Source organism: Protopterus annectens, chromosome 4.part0 (genome assembly GCF_019279795.1).
Source record: "Protopterus annectens isolate FY-2018-M chromosome 4.part0, PAN1.0, whole genome shotgun sequence".
NCBI classification, from domain to species: Eukaryota; Metazoa; Chordata; order Ceratodontiformes; family Protopteridae; genus Protopterus; species Protopterus annectens.
Window position 1 is genome coordinate 1,123,180,935 of NC_056733.1, and position 27,034 is coordinate 1,123,207,968.

General features: G+C 44.2%; 1 protein-coding gene across 5 annotated transcripts in view; it reads left to right on the forward strand.

Annotated features, from left to right (window-relative positions):
* FBXW11 (F-box and WD repeat domain containing 11) overlaps positions 1-27,034 on the forward strand; it is a 2,367,054-nt gene that overhangs the window by 1,947,299 nt on the left and 392,721 nt on the right. For all 5 annotated transcript variants that reach the window (XM_044069098.1, XM_044069099.1, XM_044069102.1 and 2 more), the window contains one exon: positions 12,277-12,387. In XM_044069098.1, the coding sequence (XP_043925033.1) occupies positions 12,277-12,387 (111 nt within the window). The remainder of the gene's footprint in view (positions 1-12,276; positions 12,388-27,034) is intronic.

Sequence of the window (27,034 nt, forward strand, 5' to 3'; positions counted from 1 at the left end):
CTTTCTTGCCGCGCGGTGCCCGAAGCAGAAGCAGTTCGCAAGTGCCGGTCGGCTGACTCCTGAGATTTTCAAATCGAATTTCAGACCGAAGTCTTCATAAAGCTAAGTACCCCGTTGGGGAACCTTTTCTTGCCTCAATCCGATGTCAGAAAAAGTTAACAATTGCATTTCTTGTGGGAAGCAAATACCTCATAAGGACTTTCATTCTTATTGTATTCCTTGCCTAGGCCCAGACCACGACATCACAGGTTGTCGGTTTTGTGCTAGGTTTAATAAACGAACTATTAAACGTCTGTTTGATTTCGCCCGGCATTACTTTGGTAGGAAATATAATTATACCATGCCGTTGGTGCAACCGACGACTGGAATGCATAAAAAATGCAAAGATAAGAACAGGCAGCCGAAATCCAAACCGGATTCCGAGGCCTCTGCTAGGCTAATCGCCGGTTCTCCGGTTTTCAGTGAGGCGCCTACGCAGCCCCTGACGACCGCTGATTTAGAACCCCAGGCGACATCCGATTCACAAGCGGAGTTTACTAGGTCTCCACAACCTTTACCTTTAGGCTCTTCCGACTCCATACCTATAGGAGATTCCGGTGCAGTTGAAATGCCTTCAGTTGCTGAAGGCGTCTTCAAACAGACTACACTCACTATTAAATCCTATGCAAAACTGAAAACTCCTTTAAAAACAAAGAAGACTGCACAGCAGTCTCCAGTACAAGGTCCCATGCCTAGGAAACAGATGCTTAAGATGGCTCAAGACTTAATTACCCTAATCAGGGGTTCCCATCCCCCTCCTGATAAAAGGCCAAGGCAGGAGGAGGACTACGCTTCCTCCGACCAGGTTTCAATTTCCTCACTCTTCTGAGGAACAGGAATATTCCTTCCCCCCTTATGAAGATTCTAATGCTGAAGAGTCTATCCCTTCTGCATCTCCCCCAGAAGACTTCTCTTTTGGGGAAACCTTACATACTATGAGGGAATATTTCCACTGGGAAAGCCAGGATTACTCTGATTCTAAAAAAAAAAAAAAGGCTCCGAGAGTTCCTTTTACTACCCCAGCACAGTCCACTTGCAATTCAACCTGTGTTAGACATTGTGGATGATGTTTATTCAGAATCTAGCCTTAACCCAGATTCACTACCTCCTGCACCAGCCAAACCAGACAGATACTACAGAGTCCCTGACTCGCACAAATTCCTGTATAAAAGCCCTGTTGCTGACCTAGAAACCATTTCCCAGGGTCCCAAAGGGGTTAAAGCCTCTACTGCTTAAAATCCTGTGCCCTCTGAAAGGGATTCTAGAGCACTAGACAGATGGGGAAAGAAAGTATATACCTCAGCTACTCTAGCTATGAGGGCCTTAAATTGTCAGTTTCACATGCTGAAATATCAACAGTATCTGATGTCTCAGTTAAAACAAAAAATGCTCGCACATACAGACCAGCCAGATTACAAGGAAATGCAAGATTTGTTACATTCAGCTGAACAAGTGGGAAAACATACTTTGCAATGTGGATGTGATTCATTGGAAGCTTCTTGTAGAGCAGCAGTGACAGGCTCTGTCATACGTAGAAACATCACCTGATCGTGTTAAAGCAAAGTTATTGGATGCACCCTTACAGCAGGATGTTTTATTTGATGTAAAAGCAGAAGTTGTTTTAAAGAAAATGGAGGATAAGGCAAAATCTATGCAGACGGTCAGGGATTTTTTACAGGTTCAACCTCCTCGTTTCAGCAGAAATTGGCCAACCAAAAACTGGTCCTTTCCAGCTTCTGCCAGACCACAGAGGGGCAGATACAGACGCCCAAGAGGCAGAGGCCAGCCACAAGGCTCTTACCAGCCTCGACAATGGAGTGCCACAACCCAAAAAGGAGGAGAAGGCAGGTCTCAAACTACCAGAAGACAAACACAATGACTTACCCCTCAGACTATCAAGCAAAACCCTCTTGGCAGCTCCCTTGGGGGGAAAACTCTCTCTTTTTTGCAGACGATTGGCACATCATCACAAAAGACAAATGGGTCCTAAATGTTGTATCTCAAGGATACAGATTCCACTTTCACACTTTATCAAGGATAAAAGGAATGCCAAACCTGCCATCAAATCAGTGGGCAGAGGCTCAAAAGCAAATTTCAGCTCTCATGGACATGAGAGCCATTCAACAGATTCCTACACAGGAGTAAGGACAAGGATTTTACTTGAGACGGTTTCTAGTTCCCCAAAAGGGCAAAGCCTGGAGACCCATTCTGGACCTCTCAATTCTAAACACATACTTGGAAGTACCCAAATTCAAGATGCTGACACTACAGCAACTTCTTCCCATGCTGGGCAAGAAGGCTTGGCTAGTAACGTTGGACCTCAAGGAGGCATACATGCATGTCCCTGTCAGACAAAATTGCAGAAGATACCTCCGATTTATTGCAGGTTCAACCCATTACCAATTCTCTGCACTGCCCTTTGGCTTATCTACTGCACCCAGGGTCTTCACAAAATGCCTGGCACCAGTAATTATGTACTGCAGGTAAAGAGGCATTCAAATATATCCATACCTGGACGACTGCCTTATTCAAGCAGAAAGCAAGGACATTCTATTAAAGCATCTGGCGTTTGTCAAAAACCTTCTAAGTTGCCTAGGGTACACAGTAAACAAAGAAGTCAAAACTAGTCCCCTCACAAGACATAATATTCCTGGGTGCCAGCTTAAATACAACGGCCCAGATGACTTGCCTCACGCCAGACAAGCAAAGACAACTGACTCAATACTTCAAAATGATGGCAACAAAGACCCAACTCCCTGCAAGAAAAATTCTGCAGGCCTTGGGATTCATGGCATCTTACATACTACTAATATAATTTGCAAAACTGCATATGAGGAAATTACAAGGGTATCTGAAAAGCGTATGGTCTCAACACAGCCACAGCTTGGAAACAATAATTCCACTCATTCCCTGCCTTCAACAGGAGTTTCTATGGTGGGCTCAGGCATGTCACCTCAACAAGGGTCAGCCTTTCACCTTACCCACAGCCAGGCAAACTATAACAACAGATGCATCGGATTATGCCTGGGTAGCACACATGGCAGGACAGTGTATTCAGGGCAAATGGCCTGCAAACCAAAGGCATCTACATATCCATCAAAAAGAGATGCTAGCTGTACAAAATGCCCTAACAGCTTTCAAGGACCTCCTACATCCAGGACAACTCCTAATAAAGACGGACAACACCACAGTGATGTGGTACATAAACAAGCAAGGGGGCACACACTCCTACCCCCTATGCAGACACGCAATGACCTTGTGGAACACAGCACTGACCTACCAAGTTCAACTGCAAGCACAATTCCTGCCAGGAAAGAAAAACACACTGGCAGACGATTTAAGCAGAAACATGACAGATCCTCAAGAGTGGAAACTAGATCCACAAGTATTCGCAATAACTCAGAAATGGGGGAGCCCAGACATAGATCTGTTTGCTCCCCCCCAAAACTACCAACTACGGAAATTCTGTACAAGGACATACCACACACTAGCTTGGAAAGTGGACACCCTCTCATTCACTTGGAAAACTTTGACAGTGTATGCCTTTCCTCCACTGCCTCTTCTGGCAAAGGTGCTGCTGAAAGCCAGATTAGAGAGGCCACAAATGATACTCATTGCTCCAGACTGGCCACGCCAACACTGGTATCCAGTACTAAGGAACATGGCTCAAGGACCACCATGGATTTTGCCTACAATTCCTCACCTGCTCACTCAGCAAAACAATCCGATTCTACACAGCCAGCTCAAGACTTTAAATCTGGCTGCATGGCAAATTGCCTAAATAACCAGTCAACACTTCTCTCTAAAGCTGTGATGGACGTCATTCTTTAGGCCAGGAGGCCCATCACCAGGAAAGTCTAATCAGACAAATGGAAAAGATTCTGCGCCTGGAACCAGGCTAAGGGCCAAAATCCCCTTGTCCCAAATATTCCTCAGATCCTTCAATATCTAACTGAGATGTTGCACAAAGGACTTTCCTTCTCATCTATTAAGATCCACGCCTCAGCTATTTCAGCTCAATACAACACGGATCCTCCTATATTTTCACATCCATTACTAAGACGGTTCCGCAGAGGGGCTAAGAACATAAGACCGCCCCGGAGAGCACCAACACCAACTTGGGATCTCAACTTTGTTCTGGAAAAGCTAACACTTCCGCCCTTTGAACCAGCTTTCACTGCTGATCTACAGTTCCTATCATGGAAAACTGCCCTGCTGCTAGCAATAACTTCAGCACGAAGAGTCTCAGAACTACAGGCCCTAATGGCAGTGGAGCCTTTCATTATTTTTCATCAAGACAGCGTCTCTTTACGAACTAACCCATCCTTTATGCCAAAGGTGGTATCCAGTGTGGCCCTAAACCAAACCATTCATTTGCCCACCTTTTATCCAAACCCCCGACATTCACAGGCAATTACGTTACTACTTGGATAAAACTAAGGCTTTCAGAAAATCTGACCAGCTCTTTGTATCCTATTCTGCAGGATCTCAAGGAAAAGCCATCTCAAAACAGACCATTTCAAAATGGATAGGACATTGTATCCGTTTCTGCTACACACACCAAGGGAAATCTGTGCCTGGTAACATCAGGCCCCATTCCACCAGGGCTACAGCAACATCAACAGCCTTCCTCAGAGGGGTACCAACCAAGGATATTTTGGAGGCTGCCACTTGGAGTTCAGTGCACACCTTTACCAAGCACTATCACTTACCTCTATACTCTAAAAACAGAGCTGGCTTTGCCACTGCAGTTCTGCAGGGCCTACTAGCCTCTCCAAACCCTGTTTAGTTCCACCACCCATCCTTAGCTTTGGGATTCAACCCAGCAGTGATGACTGCATCAGTGTAACACGAACATAGTACAGTTTTGTACCTACCATAAATGTAGATGTTCGAGTGTTCACACTGCTGCAGTCCAGGTTACCCTCCCTCCATCCCCTCTGTAGTAGCTGGACTTATCTATTCCTTTCTATCCTATACAACCTCTGTGGTGTATTAGCTTGTGACTGAAGGTATTGTTTTATTTTTATATGTATATTTTTATATAGCAATATGTATTGCCTACCTATTGGGGGCACCTGACATCTGGGGCAAGAAAAACTGAACAAAATGGCATCGGATGCATCTTGTATACCCCTGGCACACTGACGTCAGGGAAGAAGCGACAGCAACCGACGCTGGACCAAGGCTTTGGAACTCGGGCCAACTGCGGGACCGCCTGACGGCAGGATAACCCGACAGTGCTGACTGCAGCAGTGTGAACACTCGAACATCTACATTTATGGTAGGTACAAAACTGTACTTTCTCCACATGCTGCTGGATCCTCATTCTTCCACCTCACAAGTTGAGTAAGCTTTGGGAATCTGATATGCCAGTAAGGCGGTGTGTTTGAACATAGTTCAGTTGCATAAGTTCCACTCCACTGTAACAGTAGATGTTCTTAGAACGGACTACCTTAGTGGCACTACCCTTCCACCACCCCGTTTTGTTGGGTGTTTATAGTTGGTAGTTGAAGTTTGTTGTATTTTTGTTCAGCAGCCATTTCAGTGTGCATGTGTTTGTGACTTAAAATAGAACAGTAGATGTTTGCAAAACTTTTGTTCTCATCTGCTCTTTCTGTTGGACCCCAGAAAATGGAATGGGTCCTGTCTGTGAGTGTGAAGGGCTATGCTGGTCCTGCCAGTAGATTGGTGGATGTCCTTCAAGGATGCATCTGCAGTCCTAACAAATGGGTTGTCCTGTCGTCAGGCAGCCCTTCGGTCGGCCGGATTCCAAAGTCTGGGTCTGGCCTCGGCTGGTGTCGCACTTCACCCGACGTCATCTCTGCTGGTCTTCGGGTATAAAGGCATCAGCAGACGCCATTTTCCCCGGTCTTTCTTGCCGCGTGGCGCCCGAAGCAGAAGCTGTTCGCTAGTGCCGGTCGGTCAGATCCAGAGATTACTACTACCGAATACTACAAGACTTCTAAAGCTAAGTACCCGTGGGGACTCTCTCTTGCCTCAGCCGATGTCAGAAAAAGTGAATAACTGTTTAACTTGTGGGAAACAAATACCTCATAAAGATTTCCACTCTTACTGCTTACCTTGTTTAGGCCCAGACCACGACGTAGCAGATTGTTTAGCCTGTGCTTCCTTCAACCGACGAACGCTTAGGCGTCGGTCGGAGTTTGCTGAACAGTTTTTCGGCTCAGATTTTGCGTACATTATGCCGTCGGATCCTCCGACTACCCAAATTGTTAAGAAACGCAAAGAAAAGGACCGACACTCGCGGTCCGCGGTTTCGGCCGAAACCACGGTTAAGCAAACGGCGAGTGTCTCGGTTTCGGCCGAAACCGAGCAAACGGTTCAATCTTCAGCCGAATCCATGACTACTACCGAGGCTCCTTCTACCCTAGTTGAATCGGCCTCTGAAGTTTTGCCTACTAATGTGGTTTCCCTAGAATTATCGGACACCATCCCTTTGGATGTCTCTACCCCAGCACGTGGTGCTGCTAGGCCTCCTGCAACCATGTCTATAAAGGCCTTTGCCAGGGCTAAAGCAGCCAAATCTGCTAAATCTGTGCCTGTTAAGCCCCCCTCACACAGGCCTAGTTCCAGTTCTCAAATGCTTACTCTGGCAGAGGATCTCATCTCTTTAATAAGGGGATCCCAATCTCACCCAGACAGGGCCTCTCAACCTCCAGAAAAGAGACCTAGAACAGAGCCCCCTGAGCCAGTGTCCTCAGATTACTCTTCTGATGATTCAGACAATACAGACCATCCAGAGGCTCCTCTTTCTACTTATGAAGATTCTGATGCTGAAGAATCTATTCCTTCTGCCTCTCCACCAGAGGAATTTTCCTTTGGGGAAACCTTACATGCCATGAGAGAGCTATTCCAATGGCAGGGACAAGATTTCTCAGATTCAAGAAAAAGGCTTAGGACCTTTTTACACTTACCACAACATAGGCCCTTAGCTATACCTCCAGTTCTTCCTGTTGTGGATGATGCATTTAATGATGTTTGCACTGCTCCTGATACTTTACCTCCAGCCCCTGCTAAGCCCGATAGGTATTACAGGGTACCGGACACTCATCACCACTTATACAAGGCTCCTTTTGCAGATCCTGACACTATCTCCCAGGGGCCTAAGGCAGTAGCTTCGACCTCAGCAAAAAACCCTCTCCCTTCTGATAGGGAATCCAGGTCCTTAGAGAGATGGGGTAAGAAAGTATACACCTCTGCTACTCTCTCAGCTAGAGCTCTGAACTGTCAGTTTCATATGATCCAATACCAAGAGTTTATGCTTGATCAGTTAACTAAGAAACTGTCCTCTGATGATTCCTTGGATAAGAAATATGTTTTAGAAATGGTGAATAACATTCAGCAGGTTAGTAACCATTCTTTAAAATGTGGCTATGATGCACTGGAGGCTTCATTTAGATCAGCCATGACTGGCACAGTTATAAGAAGGCATGCATGGTTGAAAGAACAGGTCTTGCCGGATCATGTTAAAGCAAAGCTATTAGATGCTCCTATGGATAAGGTCAGTCTATTTGGCTCACCTGCCCAACAAGTAATGAAGAAAATGGAAGAAAAGGCAAAATCTGTACAAACAGTTAAAGATTTCTTACAGGTTCAGCCCCCAAGGTTCAGCAGGAACTGGCCTTCCAAAAATTGGTCCTTTCCAGACTCCTCCAAAAATCAGAGAGGCAGGAATAGACGTACCAGAGGCAGAAACCAATCCAGAGGAGGTGCCTACAGGGGACGCCAGTGGCAAGGCAATAACCAACGAGGCACAGATACAACCACTACCACTGCAACAGGACAATCAGTGACTTGGCTCTGACACCGCCTTCCAGGAAACAAATAGCAGCATCCTTAGGCGGAAAGTTAGCCTTATTTTCAAAAAACTGGCACTATATCACAAGAGACAAGTGGATTTTGCAAACTATAGACCAAGGCTACAGGTTTCATTTCCACACCTTACCAGTAAAAAGAGGAATGCCAAACCTACCACCAAATCAAAAGACAGAAGCCCTAAAACAAATAGCTCAATTAACAAAGATGAGAGCTGTGGAAAGGGTACCACCTACAGAACAGGGCCAGGGATTTTACTCCAGACTCTTCCTAGTACCAAGAAAAGAGAAAAGTTGGAGACCTATTCTCGACCTGTCCGCTTTAAACACATTCATCATTGTTCCAAAATTCAAAATGCTGACCCTACAGCAACTTCTTCCCATGCTGGGCAAGGAGTATTGGCTGGTAACTCTAGATCTCAAGGAGGCATACCTGCACGTCCCCATACGACCAATTTGCAGAAGATACCTCAGATTTCTTGCAGGATCAGAGCATTATCAATTCTCAGCATTGCCCTTTGGCTTATCTACTGCCCAGAGTGTTCACGAAATGCCTGGCATCAGTAATAGCTCATTGCAGGCTTCAGGGAATCCAAATTTATCCATACCTGGACGACTGCCTGATACAAGCGGACAACAAAAGCAAGCTGACACAAGATTTACAAAGAGTCATTTGCTTACTGCAAGCCCTGGGATACACAGTCAATTTAAAAAAGTCAAGACTGATTCCATCCCAAACAAGAACATTCTTGGGTGCAGAATTGGACACAGTAAAACAGATGGCATTCCTAACTGCAGAAAAACAAGAACAACTTCCTCTTTACTTCCTGGCATTAACAAAGCAGAACAAATTAACAGCAAGAAAAGTACTGCAGGCCTTAGGCTTCATGGCATCCTGCATAATCTTGGTCCCCCATGCCAGACTACATATGAGAAAGCTACAGTGGTACCTAAAGAATTTATGGTCTCAACACAAACACAGCTTAGAAACCGAAATACCACTAATCCCATGCCTGAAAGAAGAGTTTCTATGGTGGGCTCAGGCATGCCAGTCAAACCCAGGTTTGTCTTTCCGCAACATTCAAACAAACCAAACCATCACAACGGACGCCTCAGACCTCGGATGGGGGGCCCACATGCTGGACAAGTGCATTCAAGGCTTATGGACTCAAGATCAGCTGCACCTGCACATAAATCAAAAAGAAATGCTGGCAGTAAAACTAGCAATCCAGAATTTCAGACCATTCCTCAAAGAAGGCCAATTGATGATAAGGACAGACAACACCACAGTCATGTGGTACATCAACAAACAGGGAGGCACTCATTCATATCCCCTATGCCGAATGGCTCTGGACCTATGGAATATGGCTCTGGGCTACAACATTCAGTTACAGGCAATTTTTGTACCGGGAAAAGAAAACATCCTAGCAGACATGTTAAGCAGGACTACCTCGGATGCTCACGAATGGATGCTACACCCGGGCATCTTCAAGGCCATCACAAAGAAATGGGGAATGCCACAAGTAGACCTATTCGCATCCCCACTCAATCACCAGCTCAAGAAATTCTGCACAAGGACATACCACCCACTTGCTTGGAAGGTGGACTCTCTATCCTTCAATTGGAAAGGCCTAACAGCATATGCATTTCCACCTCTTCCTTTGATGCACAAGGTACTACTGAAAATCAAAGAGGAACGTCCAAGGATAATACTGATAGCTCCAAATTGGCCAAGACAACACTGGTATCCATTGCTGAGGAGCATGTCTCAGGGAGAAACATGGACACTGCCCCTGATTCCTTTGATGTTAACTCAGAGCAACTACAACATCCTGCATCCCAACCTGAAAACTCTACAACTGACTGCATGGAACATTACATAAGAGCAACTAACCCGGAATTATCCCAAAGGGTTAAAGACATAATCCTTGAGGCCCGCAGACCTTCAACAAGAAGGAACTATGCAGGAAAATGGAAAAGGTTTGTCATTTGGAGTTCTGAAAGAGGGAAAGATGTGTCAAAGGTAGACATTGCCAACATCCTGGAGTAGGTGGCAGAGCTTCTTCAAACAGGCCTGTCCTACTCCTCCATCAAGATACATGCATCAGCTATTTCTGCAGAATACAGCTTCGATCCCCCTGTCTTCTCACATCCTCTACTCAGGCAGTTCCTGAGAGGAATTAAGAATGTAAAACCTCCTAGGAAACCACCATTACCAGCATGGGACTTGAACTTTGTGCTAGAAAAATTGACACTCCCTCCATTCGAACCAGCAGCAACAGCAGATCTTCAACACCTATCCTGGAAAACTGCTTTCCTACTGGCAATTACTTCAGCAAGAAGGGTTTCGGAACTACAGGCTTTAATGGCAGTATAACCCTTCCTAATCTTCCATCAAGACAGAGTGTCCATGAGAACTAATCCTACATTTGTGCCTAAGGTGGTATCCAGAGTGTCCCTAAACCAGGCAATCCACCTACCTACCTTCTTTCCCAACCCACAGAACAGGGGGGAAAGACTGCTGCATACCTTGGATGTGCATAGACAGTTGCGCTACTACTTGGACAGAACAAAGGGAAATAGAAAAACTGACCAGCTGCTAGTAGCTTATGCAACAGGAAGGGAAGGAAAAGCAATTTCCAAACAGACAATCTCCAAGTGGATAGGAAATTGCATAAGATTCTGTTACTCCTACCATGGAAAGCAAATTCCACAGAACATAAGGCCTCATTCTACAAGGGCTACAGCCACTACCACAGCTTTCTTACGAGGAGTGGCTACCAAGGACATTATTGAGGCGGCTACTTGGACCTCCGTGCATACATTTGCCAAGCATTATAACTTACCTCTATACTCTAGATCCCGAGCAGGGTTTGCCACTGCTGTTTTGCAAGGGATCCTAACTACACCATAATTATTTTTCCTCCTCCCCTAGTTTGGCTATGGTATTCTACCCATTTGTTAGGACTGCAGATGCATCCTTGAAGGACATAGTACAGTTTTGTACCTACCATAAATGTAGATGTCCGAACAGGATAGCATCTGCAGTCAGGATTACCCACCCTCCTTCCCCTCTGTGGTACTCCTAGGGTATTTACCCACCTAATAGCTAGCTGGGGGGGATCTCTTATGGTGTATTTGTTTGTATATATGTACATACATGTTTATTTTTTGTGTTTGCCTTCTATTTTTTGGGAAACATTGGCATTTACCCAAAAATTTAGCTATCAAAGAGGGCAACTGGCATCTGGGGCAAGAAACACTGAGGAAAATGGCGTCGGCTGATGCCTTTATACCCGAAGACCAGCAGAGATGACGTCGGGTGAAGTGCGACACCAGCCGAGGCCAGACCCAGACTTTGGAATCCGGCCGACCGAAGGGCTGCCTGACGACAGGACAACCCATTTGTTAGGACTGCAGATGCTATCCTGTTTGGACATCTACATTTATGGTAGGTACAAAACTGTACTTTCTCACTCGGGCAGTAGGAGTTCTGAGCTTTGACAGATTACCAGGGGCACTTCAACTCATATGCTGGTAAGGCAGTACGTGGTATGAATGTTTACTGTTAGAGCTAAGTGGAACTTGCGCAACTATTTTAATGTTGTACATAGTGTGCTTTAGCTGTTTGAAAATCACAGGCCAGGCAATGGCTAATTTTTAGTAGGGTCCATTTTATTATGCTGCAAGAGCCTTTCATCTTAAAGGTGTTTTTATGAGTGGTACATCGTATACTTTAAATGTGAGAAGCAGGGTTGGGTTTATTTCTGCAGAGAACAGCATTACATATTTGGTTTTAATCTCCAGATAGCTTAAAAGTGATTTTGTGCACAGGATCCAGGAATATTGAGGGAACAGGTGAGTTGTTTTTTTTGAGCAATATAAACCAGATATACTTGGGCCAAAGCATGTGATACCCACTATGCTTTGCACTTGTGTTATGTGGAGGTGGTGCAGTATTGCAAAACAGTGCAGCACTTGCAAACTGAGCTGCATCTCGTCCTGTTCACAAGGTATACGTGAAATGGGGAAAAGATTCAGAGCATCATTAGAATGATTCTTTACTTGGGATAGGAAACTCTGAAGTAGTCAGCAGTAACTGCTGCTTTTGAGTTTTCAAAATGTGTGTATTCTTCAGTCTGGTAGTTCTGTTCTTTCTGTGATGCAGCTACATTTGGAAAACTAGACCCGCCTCGTGGGGGTGTGCATTAAGGATTATTTGCAGAACTGTCATTTTTACTCCCCTTAAGACTTAAATGTTTGATCTGTATAGTCTGTTACAAAAATTCTGGAGTAGTATTTCATGGCATAAGTAAAAATAGGAATTAATTTGTGTAATTTGAGGGTAATGCAGAAACCAAGTTGTATGCTTATTACTTTCATGTTTGTCTTTACTTAGGTTATGGGATATCGAATGTGGTGCCTGCCTTCGAGTGTTAGAGGGTCATGAAGAGCTAGTTCGATGCATCAGATTTGACAACAAGAGGATTGTGAGTGGTGCATATGATGGGTAAGTGTTTCAGGAAATCTGAACCTGTAGTGTCGTGTACTGTTGCTTCGGGACAGTAAGCTTAAATAATATGGAGAGCGTAAGTGCTTAGTTTACATTGTAGCTTTTCCCACGTTGGTTTAACACTTTACATTTTTTTTTTTTGTTTTGCAGATTGACAGTTTTATTTTTCTCAGTTAAACCAGTATTGGGCTGATGTGGCTAGAGACGCATGTAAATCTGAATATAAACCCTTATATTGTACAGTGAGTAGATAACTGCTTGTCTGACAGAACCCATGTGGAGTCGCAGGTGCCACATCTGAAAGCAAGAAGTTACCAGTGGTGTACCACATTGCTTAGTTTTGGATCATCTCCTGTTTGGCACGTATTTCTTAGCCCCTCAGGACAGCATTGTTAGCCTCTGGCTAAAGTTTGCAGTTGACTGTAAATTGGGTGTTCAGTCTTCACTGGATTACAGTTCTGGCATAGGTTAGACCATGCTAACAATTGGTACAAAGACAGTAGTCTCAAATTAAATGTAAAAAAAGAAAATGTAGTGTAGTTCATTTTGTTAAAAGTTTTTCTTACCATAAAGGTGATGCATCCCTCTAGTCAGACACCGTTCTAAGGGATCTAGGCAGTCTTGATAATTCCTTTTGACCATCATGTGTCCACAACAGTTTGGAAAGTCTTTTATCTGGCTCATCTAATTTCCAAAGTAGTCTCATTAGACCCATTATTCAGTCAAGTGCACCTTTTGGCATATATTTATCTAAACAAGTCACACAACTTGATACTTCAGAGATTCATAACCAAAAAGGTTATTGGTCTTAAACATCTTTGGTATCGAGAGGCAGCCCTTTCTCTGTGTTCAGTTTCTTGCCTGCTCATTTGTTGAGTTCAAAAATCTGACCCTATTTGACCATTTGTTCCTTTGCAGAACTAATGGTACCTAAAGTCTTCTGTTAAAGGGGCTAAACCTTCAGCAGATTATATCCCACAGTTTGGAACAAATGTCTACTACATGTCAAGCAGAGTATCACTCTTGCTACCTTCAAGGTAAACCTACCTAGATAATGTGATGGACAGCCTTTCTTTCCCAGTCTGTCTTGTCATTCTTAAGGCTAGAGGGAATTTTTTTTTGTTAGGCTTGTAATCAGTCTACAGACTGCCTAGTACTCGTCTATGAACCCGAAAGCTGCACATGACCATTTCTGTGTGACTGCCCTGCAAAGCAGTCTTACTCAGTCAAGTCTGTCTGTTAGACAAGCAGGATTTTAAATAGGCCAGGTAAATGGACTACCTTGTCTTCAACATTATTTTAGGATGCTGACTTATGCAAAATTGGAAGCCTTGGATTCAGATCCCAAATGAGAGCACTAATATTTTCGTCTCGTATTAGCATTATTCTAACAATGCCTGAGCAGAGGGCTTTCTCTAAGTTTGTGTGGGTGCCGTATGTTTGTAATTTGAACTTTACATGGATGCTGTTTTAGCAAAATGTCTCAACTGAAATATTCAAATTGAGGTGGACGTGCTTGAGAGATCACTGAAAAATACAAGCCTGCACTTTTACTAAAGTCAGTAAACCTTAAGGTGCATGCCAAGTATGATAAAGCAGAAGGATCTGCAGCATATGGGATCAGGCAGTGTGTTCTGCTAGTCTCAGTTCACTTAGTAGATGCACTTTTTAAGAAACTTTTGTTGTTTGGACCTGAAATTGAATTGACAAACAGCAGAGCATGAAGAGGTAGTGTATCTCAGCTGTGTCAGGGTGACATTTCATGCTGCCCAGTCTCTGATGGGCCAGCAGCCAAAGTGCAGTGGTCCCAGTTGGGTTGTGGTGATGTCCTTCAAGGATGCATCTGCAGTCATAACATATGGGTTGTCCTGCCTCAGGCAGCCCTTCGGTCGTCCGGATTCCAAAGTCTGGGTCTGGCCTCTGCTGATGTCGCACTTTCTCCGACGTCAGAGCGTCTGGGGTATAAAAGCATCAGCCGACGCCATTTTCCTCGGTCTTTCTTGCCGCGCGGTGCCCGAAGCAGAAGCAATTCGCAAGTGCCGGTCGGTCAGATCCTGTGATAAGAAATTCAGCTACCGAAGACTTCGAAAAAGCTAAGTACCCCATTGGGGACTTTCTTGCCTCAGCCGATGTCAGATAAAGTAAATAATTGTTTAACTTGTGGGAAACAAATACCTCATAAGGATTTCCACTCTTACTGCCTTCCTTGCTTAGGCCCAGACCACGACGTCTCGGCCTGTTCAGCCTGTGCTTCCTTCAACCGACGAACGCTTAGACGTCGGTCGGAGTTTGCAGAGGAATTCTTTGGGGCTAATTTTGCATATAAAATGCCGTCGGAGACTCCGACTTCGCATTTAGTGAAAAAACGGAAGGACAAGGACCGACACTCGCGGCCCGCGGTTTCGGCTGAAACCACGGTAAGGCCTAACGCGAGTGTCTCGGTTTCGACCGAAACAGAGTCCTCGGAGCTTCCTTTAACCGAATCCACTCAACCGACCACCGTGGCCCTGGAGGCCCCGGCTGAGTCGGCTACTGAGCTACCTACCGAAACCAGTGTCCAGGAAATGTCAGACACCATACCTTTGGACAAATCTACTCCTGCACGTGGGGCAGCTAGACCCCCTGCTTCCATGTCCATTAAGGCTTTTTCCAGGGCTAAAGCTGCCAAACTAACTAAAGCTTTGCCTCCCAAAACTACCTCCCAGAGGCCGCCTTCTTCTAGTTCTCAGATCCTCAGCCTTGCAGAGGATCTTATTTCTTTAATTAGAGGTTCTCAGCCTCACCCGGACAGGGGCTCTCACCCACCACCAGACAAAAGGCCCAGGACTGAGCCCTCTGACCCCAACACTCTTCAGATGAGTCCACGGATGGATCTGAGTTAACAGATCACCAGGAGGAGGCTTATTCGCCCTATGAGGATTCTGATGCTGAAGAATCTATTCCTTCGGCCTCCCCTCCTGAAGAGTTTTCTTTTGGTGAGACTCTACATTCCATGAGAGAGCATTTTCAATGTCAGGGTCAGGAATTCTCTGATTCTAGAAAGAGATTAAGGACCTTTTTGCATTTGTCTCAACATAGGCCCTTAGCTATACCTCCTGTGTTGCATGTTATTGATGATGTGTACAATGATGTTAGTACAGCCCCTGATGCTCTCCCCCCGGCACCTGCCAAACCTGATACTGCAGGGTCCCGGATTCTCATTTCCATCTGTATAAGGCCCATTCCACAGACCCAGACACTATTTCTCAGGGCCCTAAAGGGGTTGCAGCTGCCACTGCCAAAAATCCTCTACCTTCTGAAAGGGAGTCTAGAGCTTTAGAGAGATGGGGAAAGAAAGTATATACTTCTGCAACTCTTTCTGTGAGGGCAATAAATTGTCAATTTCATATGATACAGTACCAAGAGTATTTGTTAGATGAACTAAATAAGAAACTTACTTCTTCTGAACCCCTTGACCGTAAATCCCTTCAGGACCTGGTACATAACTCACAGCAGGTTAGTAATCATTTCTTAAAGTGTGGTTATGATGCACTGGAGGCTTCATGTAGGTCAGCTATGACTGGGGCAGTTATTCGTAGGCATGCCTGGCTGAAGGAACAATCCCTGCCAGACCATGTTAAAGCTAAACTCCTGGATGCTCCATTGGAAAAACAAAAATTATTTGGCTCCTCGGCTCAAGAGGTCTTAAACAAGTTTGAAGAAAAGGCTAAATCTGTGCAAACAGTTAAGGATTTTCTGCAAGTACAACCACCGAGATTCAGCAGAAACTGGCCTACTAAGAATTGGTCCTTTCCAGACTCGGACAGAGCCCAAAGAGGCAGGAACAGGCGTCCCAGAGGTAGAGGGCAAGCTAGGGGCTCCTACAGAGGCCGTCAGTGGCAGCCTACCAACCAGAGAGGTAGTGCAGCAACAACAACTACTACACCAGGACAGACACAATGACTTTCCTTTGATTCCGCTGACCAGGGCTCAATTGGAAGCACCATTGGGCAGAAAGCTTTCTTTATTCTCAAAAAAACTGGCATTATATTACAAGGGACACATGGACACTGCAAATAATAAACAAAGGATCCAGGTTCCACTTCCACACTTTGCCAAGAAGAAACGGAATGCCAAACCTGCCACCAAATCAGAGGGCAGAGGCTTTAAAGCAGATCAACAACTTACTTCAAATGAAAGCCATAGAAAAGGTACCTCTTTTAGAACAAGGTCAAGGATTCTACTCCAGATTATTCCTTGTTCCAAGAAAAGAAAATCAATGGAGGCCTATTCTCGACCTGTCCGCACTAAATACTTTCCTCATTGTGCCAAAATTCAAGATGCTGACCCTACAGCAACTTCTTCCCATGCTGGGCAAGGAGTCTTGGCTGGTGACTCTAGATCTCAAGGAGGCATACCTGCATGTCCCTATTCGACCAAGTTGCAGAAGACACCTCAGATTTCTTGCAGGATCAGAGCATTATCAATTCTCAGCATTGCCCTTTGGCTTATCTACTGCGCCCAGAGTATTCACGAAATGCCTGGCATCAGTAATTGCACACTGCAGACTTCAGGGGATTCAAATCTACCCATATCTGGACGACTGCCTTATACAAGCGGACAACAAGGAAAATTTGATAAAGGACTTTGGCATATGCCATCCACCTACTACAGGCCTTGGGATACACAGTCAACATCCAAAAATCAAGACTTGTTCCATCCCAAAGAATAACCTTTTTGGGTGCAGATCTAGACACAACCACCCAAATGGCCTTTTTCACAGTAGAAAAACAAAAACAACTTCCAGATTACTTCATGAATCTGACAAGACAAACTCAGCTAACTGCAAGGAAAATCCTGCAGGCCCTGGGTTACATGGCATCCTGCATAATTCTGATTCCACAGGCCAGGCTGCATATGAGAAAATTACAATGGTACCTAAGGAGTGTATGGTCTCAGCACAGTCACAGTTTAGAAGCTTTGATACCAATTATTCCTTGCCTTCAAAAGGAATTCCTGTGGTGGGCTCATGCCTGCCAGTCCAACAGAGGGTTGCCTTTCAACAAACCAAAAACAAAGCAAACCATCACCACGGACGCTTCGGACCGAGGATGGGGAGCACACATGGAGGGCAAATGTATCCAAGGCCTATGGTCTCAAGGACAGCTGCACATGCACATAAACCAAAAGGAAATGCTGGCAGTGATGCACGCAATCGAGGCCTTCAAACCTTTCCTCCATCAAGGTCACCTGTTAATAAGGACAGACAACACCACAGTCATGTGGTACATAAACAAGCAGGGAGGCACACATTCCTACCCCCTATGCAGGCTGACTATGAATCTATGGGAGCTGTGCCTGAAACTCAATATCCAACTACAGTCCCAGTTTGTGCCAGGGAAAGAAAATGTACTGGCAGACAGCTTAAGCAGAACTACCATGGATGCACACGAATGGATGCTGCACCCAGATATCTTCCTACTCTTAACAAAAGCATGGGGAAAGCCGGAGATAGATCTGTTCGCTTCCCCCCACAATCATCAACTGAAGACATTCTGCTCCAGGACGTATCACCCAAAGGCTTGGAGGGTGGACTCCCTTTCTTTCAGCTGGAAAGATCTAAAAGTATATGCCTTCCCACCTCTCCCATTAATGTCCAAGGTTTTACTGAAGATCAGGGCAGAACAGCCAAGAGTGATTCTGATAGCTCCAGACTGGCCAAGGCAGCACTGGTACCCACTACTGAGGAGCATGTCACAGGCGAAACCATGGCCTCTCCCCCTATGGCCTCTTCTTCTGACGCAGAACAACTTCAAGATCATGCATCCCAACTTGAAAACATTGCAACTAACTGCCTGGAAAATTCCATAAATCCCCCTCACAATAACTTATCAGAGAGAGTAAAGGACATTATTATGGAAGCTCGACGGCCTTCCACAAGGAAGACATACTCAGCAAAATGGAAAAGATTTCTCATTTGGAGCACAAAAGGCTTAGATGTGACAGTGGCGAGTATGACACACATTCTGGAATACTTCGCAGAATTGTTCCACAACAGCCTGTCCTATTCTTCCATAAAGATTCATGCCTCAGCAATTTCAGCAGAATACAATGTGGATCCACATATCTTCTCGCACCCTCTCCTCAGGCAATTTCTGACAGGGATCAAAAACATCAATCCTCCAAGAAAACCCCCTTTACCAACTTGGGATCTCAACTTTGTGCTGGAGAAACTAACACTTCCTCCCTTTGAACCAGCAGCATCGGCGGATCTACAGTTTCTGTCTTGGAAAACTGCATTCCTTCTGGTCATAACTTCAGCAAGAAGAGTATCTGAGTTACAAGCTTTAATGGCAGTACAGCCATTTCTTATCTTCCATCAGGACAGAGTTTCACTAAGAACCAATCCTACTTTTATGCCAAAGGTGGTATCTAGGGTATCCCTGAACCAAGCTATTCACTTGCCTACTTTCTTCCCAAATCCACAAAACAGAGGAGAAAAACTTCTACACACTCTGGATATACACAGACAACTATGCTACTACTTGGACAGAACTAAAAGTTTCAGAAAAACTGACCAACTCCTTGTAGCATATGCTGCTGGGGTACAAGGAAAAGCAATTTCCAAACAGACAATTTCAAAGTGGATAGGAAATTGCATTCGATTTTGTTACTCCTTCCATGGAAAGACAGTTCCTGCAAACATCAGGCCTCATTCAACAAGGGCCACAGCCACCACTACAGCCTTCCTGAGAGGGGTGGCTACCAAGGACATTTTAGAAGCTGCTACATGGAGCTCCGTGCATACATTGCCAGACATTACAATTTACCTTTATACTCCAGATCCAGAGCAGGTTTTGCTACAGCAGTCCTGCAGGGGATCTTAACTACACCGTCCTTTTCTTAGTACCTCCTCCCCCAGATTGGCTATGGTATTCTACCCATATGTTATGACTGCAGATGCATCCTTGAAGGACATAGTACAGTTTTGTACCTACCATAAATGTAGATGTCCGATAGGTATGCATCTGCAGTCAGGGTTACCGTCCCTCCTTCCCCTCTGTGGTATTCCTAGGGTACTTACCCCTCCATTAGCTAGCTGGGGGATCTATTATGGTGTATTTGTTTGTATATATATGTATATAATTTTTGGAAAATGTTTGGAATTTTACTGCATTCCTCCAAATTTGGCCTTCCTAGAGGGCACCTGGCATCTGGGGCAAGAAACACTGAGGAAAATGGCGTCGGCTGATGCTTTTATACCCCAGACGCTCTGACGTCGGGGAAAGTGCGACATCAGCCGAGGCCAGACCCAGACTTTGGAATCCGGCTGACCGAAGGGCTGCCTGAGGCAGGACAACCCATATGTTATAACTGCAGATGCATACCTATCGGACATCTACATTTATGGTAGGTACAAAACTGTACTTTTACACCACTCTTGATTGCCACTCCTTGTCAAAAAAATCTTTGGCAGGAGGTTCTCCCTACATCTGTGGCAGTGATGCAGGAATTACAAGGAAAGGTGGTTGAAGGAGATAAAAGAATATTCCATTAAAGTCCATGCCAGACATGCTACCCCGTTAGAATCTACAGTCAAGGAAGGAGTTGCAGCAGATTCTCATAAGAGTCATTTAATGAGGTCCTAGCAGCCAAGTGAAGATGATGGTATTCCAGGTTCTCTTTGGTTTCCAGAAAGGCTTAAGCTATCAGGCCTATATTGGATCACCGTGGACTAAACACCTTCATCCAAAAATAGTCATTTTCTTAAAGATATCTAGAGGAGACTGGTTATGCTCTTGACCTTTATAGCTTCATAGTTAAGTACTAAGCTAGCTGCCCTTGCAGGCCACTTTAAGCCTAGTCCATTTTCCTTTTTGTGCTCAAAATAACTTATCCCATTTAGTTATAGATTGTTGCAGATTGGCCTTTCCCATCCCATGGTCGATAATTATATTTTATCCCTGTTGAGAGTAACTAGGATCATACCATATGTAATTTGAGGGGAACCATGTGTAGCGTAAAGCATTTAGGATTTTCCTCTGTCCATTAGTATTGAGGGCAGTCCTGGGGTAAATTTTCTGTTTCCCATCCAGAGTTGAAGTCCCTCTTGGATAGGGACAGGAATGAACTTTTTTTTATGTGGATGGGGGGGGGGGGGTCTATTTCAGAGTGAGCGGGATCCTCATAGATATACCTGCCCCTGCAGACCGTTCTGTTGTAGAAGAGAAGCTTAGATCCTTAAAGTATTCCGGATGCCATTTGACTTGATCAGCAGTAAATCATTCAGTAATGGGTTGGAGGATGCCTTGTATCCCAGACACATGCCACTTCCTAGCAGTCCGTTGGATACACAATACAGTAACAGGACTTTGAGTCGGTCATTGTAGGACATGTTTGGACCTTGTATCCTTTTAGTGAGCTATCTCTATGGGCGCATCAGCTGCATGCGTCTGGGCAGATACATGCCAAAATGGGCATTATATTCAATGATTGACCCAATGAGGGTGGAGTAAGGGGGACCATCCTTTGATCAATTCATTCCCTTTGTTTATAAGCTGTGCAGTATAGAAGGACTTTCTTACAACAGTGGAATAATATTTTTAAATATCTTTATTAAATTATCACTTAAAACATGGACATACATTCATTAACAGAAAACAAACCCTTTTAACATTTTTCCATTTAAATGCCACCACATATTTTCTTTGCGACTACCATCAGTCCATTGCAAAAAAAAATGCTGAATTCCTGCCTTCCCTTAAACCTCATCTCTCCTAGTCTTGAACATTATTGTGCATCTATTGTTCCCACAATTTCATTTACTTCCATGTAATTTGTTCCTTTTTTCTAAAGATTACCTCTTCCAGTTCGTATTTCTTTTGTAATATTCAGCGTCTCAGGTTTTCTAGTAATTTCTTTTCTGGTGGCCCAGCAGAGTTAAACTTGAGGCTTTACTATGTCCAGATAATTGTGTATTCCAGCTAAAAGGAATCATTCTCTTACTGCCATTTACACACCTAATATTTCTGATAGAGTACTATGTAGAGAAGTTTTTAAATCTGCCAACTCATTGCACTCCCAAAATATATGTTCCCAGTTATCTTTCTCGTCATCACATCTCTGTTTGCTGTCTACCTGAGGAAAAATCTGATTGGGGTATAGAAATAGCTGTGCAAAGATCTAAATCTTGTGGACTTGGTTATTTGGGAGCCATACATATGTTTTCCTATTGTTTTCTTGTAAATTGCTTCTCTAGTCTCTCTTCTCAATCTTTTTCTAACCTCCTGTGATAGCTGTCTTTCAGTATTTTGTGCCCTACTAATTATCCCTTTTAACAGCTGCTTCTGTTCTAGAGTGAACTAAAAACTTTACCAGAGCTTTCAAGTCCTTTCTGTTTGTACTCTGAGATCAAGTCGTGGTAGGTAAGGCGAGATCGAGCCTTCAATCCAAATGTATTCTTGGCCTCAACCTGTTATCTTTCCTGCTTATTTGCTGCCGATGTCATGGTTTCTTTGCGTGGTTTGTCTAGTAAATTCTAGACCAGTCTTACCTATTTTCTGTACCACTACTTAGTCATTCATCTTGGTAAAATCTCCTTTCTCCATTCTCATATTGGCTTAGTTCTTAAAATACTTTATGAATGATGTTTTGTAATTTTACTGAAGGATCTGCATCCAAAATCCCACTCTTTCTTGAACTTCCCTTGCTTCATATTCCTCATCATCCCTTTCCACTTTGAATTATAACCATCTTGTGTTATGTATATGAGCCTTAACTGTGTAGCAGTAAAATATCTCTTCATATTGAGTAAACCTAAACCACCTTGTTCTGTTTGACGTATCAGCTTTTCCCACTTAACTCTTGCCCACTTTCCCTCCCAGATAAATTCCTTCAGTTCTTTTAATTATTGTCCACAATTTCTCTTCGGGTTGATAAAAAGTATACCTGGCCAATATACTAGACTAAAGGGACTAAAAACATTTTCACTGATTGTATCTTGCTATCCATATCTATAAATGAGAGTTTCCAATTTCAGTTTTTCGGTAATGTTTTGTTTAGCCTCTTCCCACACATCCTTAGCTGCCATAACAGAAGCCTTTTTAATCCATACTCCATCTTGTGCCCATAAATACGGGTATTGCCAGACCAATTTGTGTGTTGGAACATAATTTGATTTTGTCTATGGCCTTTGTTTTATCTTCTTTAATTTTATATCCTCAAAACATTTGAAACAGTCTTAAAATGTTCCACAACACTGATATGTCCTTTTTTGGATTTATCAGGTGCAAAATAATAAATGCAAATAAAGCAACTTTTCTTTATTACTGTGCCAAATATATCATTATATTTGAGCCCCTTATTTTCTTTGCTAATAGCTTTAAATATAAAGCAAACAACAAAGGGCAAAGAGGACACTTCACCTGGTTCCTCTGTTAAAATGCAGCTTATCTGAGAGGAATCCCCTCACTTTAATTTTTTCCTCCGATCCTTCATATATCTGTCTAATTAACCTTATTGGATCACGGAATGCAAAAGTTTCCATTGCTGTGCTAAATCCCAGTTTACTCTGTCATATGCTTTCTCTGCATCAAGATCCACCAACAGCAGAGGTATTTTTTTTACAATCTGCTTCTCTCTGGAACATCATTGTTCTATTAATTTTGTCAAATGTCTGCTTTCCCTTCACAAAACCTCAACTGATCCATATCTGTCAATTTTGGAAACACTTTCACCATTCTTTTAGCTAGTATAGACAAAACTTTGTAACAGTGGTTTAAAATTGAAGTGGGTCTATTTGAAGCTGGGTCTGAAGAGTCTTTGCCATCTTTAGGTAATAACCACCACTGCTTTCTTCCAAGATATCGGTGCTTCTTTTAAAATACTGTTAAATAAAATCCTTTATATCTTTAGCACTGCCTTCCTAATTTCCAAACTTCCACAGGAATGACATCTTTTCATGGAAACTTTCCTGAAGATAGATTATACATCATTGTTTTTTATTTCATCTCCTCCTATCTTTACTGGTAGATGTTGAACCTTGTCTTCCTCTAACCTTTGCATAATTAAGCCTTCCGTAAATATTAATATTTGTACTCTTTCTTGATTTCCATGTTTATGTGCTTTATACAAATTTCAGTAAATTTCTGGAATACCATTGAAACCTCTACATGATCTCTTGATATTTTTCTTATAGGTTCCCTGAGTTTGGTGATGGCCCTTTCAACGTTCTGTTGACCAAGTCGATCTGCTAAGTTTTTGTGCTCTGGAGTTATCAAAATAGTTGCTTAACCACAATCTTTGTAATTTACATTTTATCCCAGTCACTAACTAAAAGATATTTGTCTTCCCTAACAGCTAGAATAATTTCCGCTATCCATTCCTTAATTTCTTCCCTTTTTAACAGGTAGGTGGGAAAGGGCCATTGTCCTATTTTTACTTATTTACCCTGCATTTTTGTCTTGTTTCTGATGATGGACCGATAAAGAGATTAGTTATTGGATGTGTCAAAGCTTTCAGTTAAATGCAAATGTTCCTGTGAAATAAAATTTCTGTGTAGTCTAGCCCGGTTATTGTCCCTTGAGGAATATGTAAATTCTGTCAAAGTTTCTACTACTGAATTCACATCTTCCATACTAAATGTTTTCATAAATTTCTTCAGTAACCTACTCTGTTGTTATACTGTCCCTTCTAGGTCCACCTGGTACATCTTTACTATTGCAAATCAAATTCCAGTCCCCATGTATAAATATTCCCTGCAGAAAGCTTATTTCTCCCAAAATTTTAAGCTCCATAATAGCAGTTTTTGGTGGAATATAAATACATGCCATTGTAATCCTTCACCCTGCCAATAGCCCTCAACTACCACAAATCTACCATTTTTGTCTTTTTTACTCATCTGTCACTATTGGAGCCCCTCTACCAATTAGTATAATTACTTCCTTTTCCTCTGTCCCTGATTATCTGCCTCGTTGGCACCGTCCTTATTTGCTAAGAGTACTTTGACTGTTGCTACATCGGTGCCAGCTTCATCACCCGCTCCGATACTGCCTCCAGCACCGGCTATAGACCTCACCTTGCCTGCTACAACTTTGGCACCTGTGGCCATTACGGCACAGTGCATGCCTTCGATGCCTATCTCTGCAATGATGATTCAACCTCCCGTTTCAATTCAGAGTGCCCTTTCGGCACCAAGCTCTATTACGACAAGACTGGATTTGACCCCACTACCTCCTGTCTCTAAACTCGAGACACCGGTGTTTGCAGACCACGGACCTGATACTCTCTGTCCATAGACCCCATACCTAGGTCATGTATAGCCTGTTCTTAGATAGACCTGACTCTCCGTCTGGAGTATCGACTAGATCCACCAGTCCTTCCTCAATCTTGTGATTGGGTGCAGACTCCTAGGTTCAGGGCATAGTTCCATGTGATCCTTTGGTTCGGTCTTCCGTGCCGGTAGCCTTGTCTGCACAGATCTGACTTGAGGCTCCATCCTCGGGAGCGGGTTCGATGGAGCGGAGTGTGACCCCGATTTCGAGGTTGTCCTTCTCAGTTCCTGGCTCCCATCCCACTTCGGGTGGTCCTGCTTTCCATGTGATGGAGAGAGCACTCACTTCTGGAAGCATTCCTCTGACGGAACCCCAGTTTTTTCCCCCTAAGCTACAGCTGCCACAGTCTACCTCCCTGGGACACCGGGCAGGGAAGCTGCAGGAAACCCCGGTTCAGGGTACCCACTCTTTCAAGTCTTTGGAATCCCTCACTGAGGAGCCCTCATGGAAGAGAGCATGCAAGAGGAAGCATGTTGACTCGCCTGAGGAGTCTCTAACAGAAGATCCTGATTACGGTGATGGTGAAGGGTCCCCACGGTCACCCCCTGATCTCTTTCAGCGACATCCTTGAAATGTTGAAGCAGAAGGGTGACTGGAAGCCCTCCAACCCTTCCTCTGAAGAGTCGGTGTTTCTGCAGACTTTCCATGCCGGCCATCTACCTCTTGGGTGACCCCGCCTGCCAACAAGCTAGTCCAGCTTATAGTGCAATGTGCATGGAAGAACCCTGACTCTACTGAGGCGATCTCTCGGAGATCTGACAAAATTCTTTCCCTTCCCTTCCTGAGGAGAACCCACATTGGTCCAGAGGTTTACCAGTCGATGCTATGGTGATGGCCACGAAAAAGTATCTGGCTGTCAACCCACCCAACAGGGAGTCCCTGGCTGTGGACAGATTGGGGAAGCGAATCTTTGCATCAGCGACCTTTGCCATGCGGTCCCTGAACTATTTGACAGATTTTACGAGGCTACAAAAAAACTTGATCTCCGACCTCTCTGGTACACTCTTAGGACTGGTGTCTGATGAGGTACGGGACAAAGTTGCCTTGCAGCTTGCTACCCTGGAATCTATCTCAGACTCGTCCATGAGGTTACTTTCAAATGCAACAGATGGGGTGGCTAGAGCTGCGGGCTCAGTTATAGTTATGAGCCATCATGCCTGGATGCACATTTGTGACCTCGCAGATCCCTTCAAGTCTTCCTTTTTGAATGCTCCCATCGAAGCATCTTCCCTTTTTCGTTCCAAAGTGAAGGACATGCTAGCCAGGTGCGAGCAGGATGGCAAGACCCTGTCTGCCGTAAGCCTCCGTATTTCCAACCCTCAATGTTGCTTTTCCAGGAGCCAGAGGATTGGGAAGATGTAGCACAAAAAATTTCAGGGTCTTTTCCATGCCACACATAGTGATGACATCCCCAGAGGCAGAGGGGGTAACAATTCTGGAAGATGCCCTTTTAGAGGCAGACGGGGTCCACATTACCAAGGCTCCAGAGATTCTTTCTCTGGGAAATCTTACCAGTGTTCCTGAAGAGCTGCCCGATGGTTGCCTCTGGAAGCAGTTGGAGGTCGTTTCTCTCTGCGCCAAGCTGCCGTGGCACTCTATTATCACCGATCATTGGGTGCAGAGTATAATTACCAGAGGTTACTCCATTCCCCTTATCTGAAACTTCATACAAAACTTCCCGACATTCCATCCGGTCAAAGGGAAGAGGCAGCTTCAGAAATAAAAACACTGTGTCAAAAAAAGTCTCATCCAACCAGTCCCACCAGACCAGTGCGGATCCAGATTTTACTCCAGATTCTTTTTGATGCCAAAAAAGACAGGGGACTGGAGACCCATTCTGGATCTCAGCAGCTTGAACAAGTCTGTCACCCAAACCAAATTTGGATGGTCACAGTGCAGTCCATTCTCCCTTTTCTGAGGAAGGGTGATTGGATGTGCTAGATAGATCTCCAGGATGCGTATTACTGCATCAAAATAAACAAGCGCTTCAGGAGTCTGCTTGGCTTTAAGCTAGGAGCCAGTCATTGCCAGTTTCGTGCCCTGCCGTTCGGTCTCTCTGCAGCCCCCAGAGTGTTCACAAAGTGCATGGCAGTGGTTACAGCTCACTTGAGACTGCAAGGATTCCTGGTGTTTCCATATTTGTTTGATTGGCTCCTTACCGCTCCCACCAACCGTCTTCTGGTAACAACCCTACAATACACACTTTCTCTGGTGGAAATTTTGGGGATAACTGTGCACTGAAAAAAATCGAATCTTGCTCCTACCCAGCAGATAGAATTCATCAGATAAATCTTCAACACCCATTCTTGTCTGGTGTCACTCCCAGACTCCAG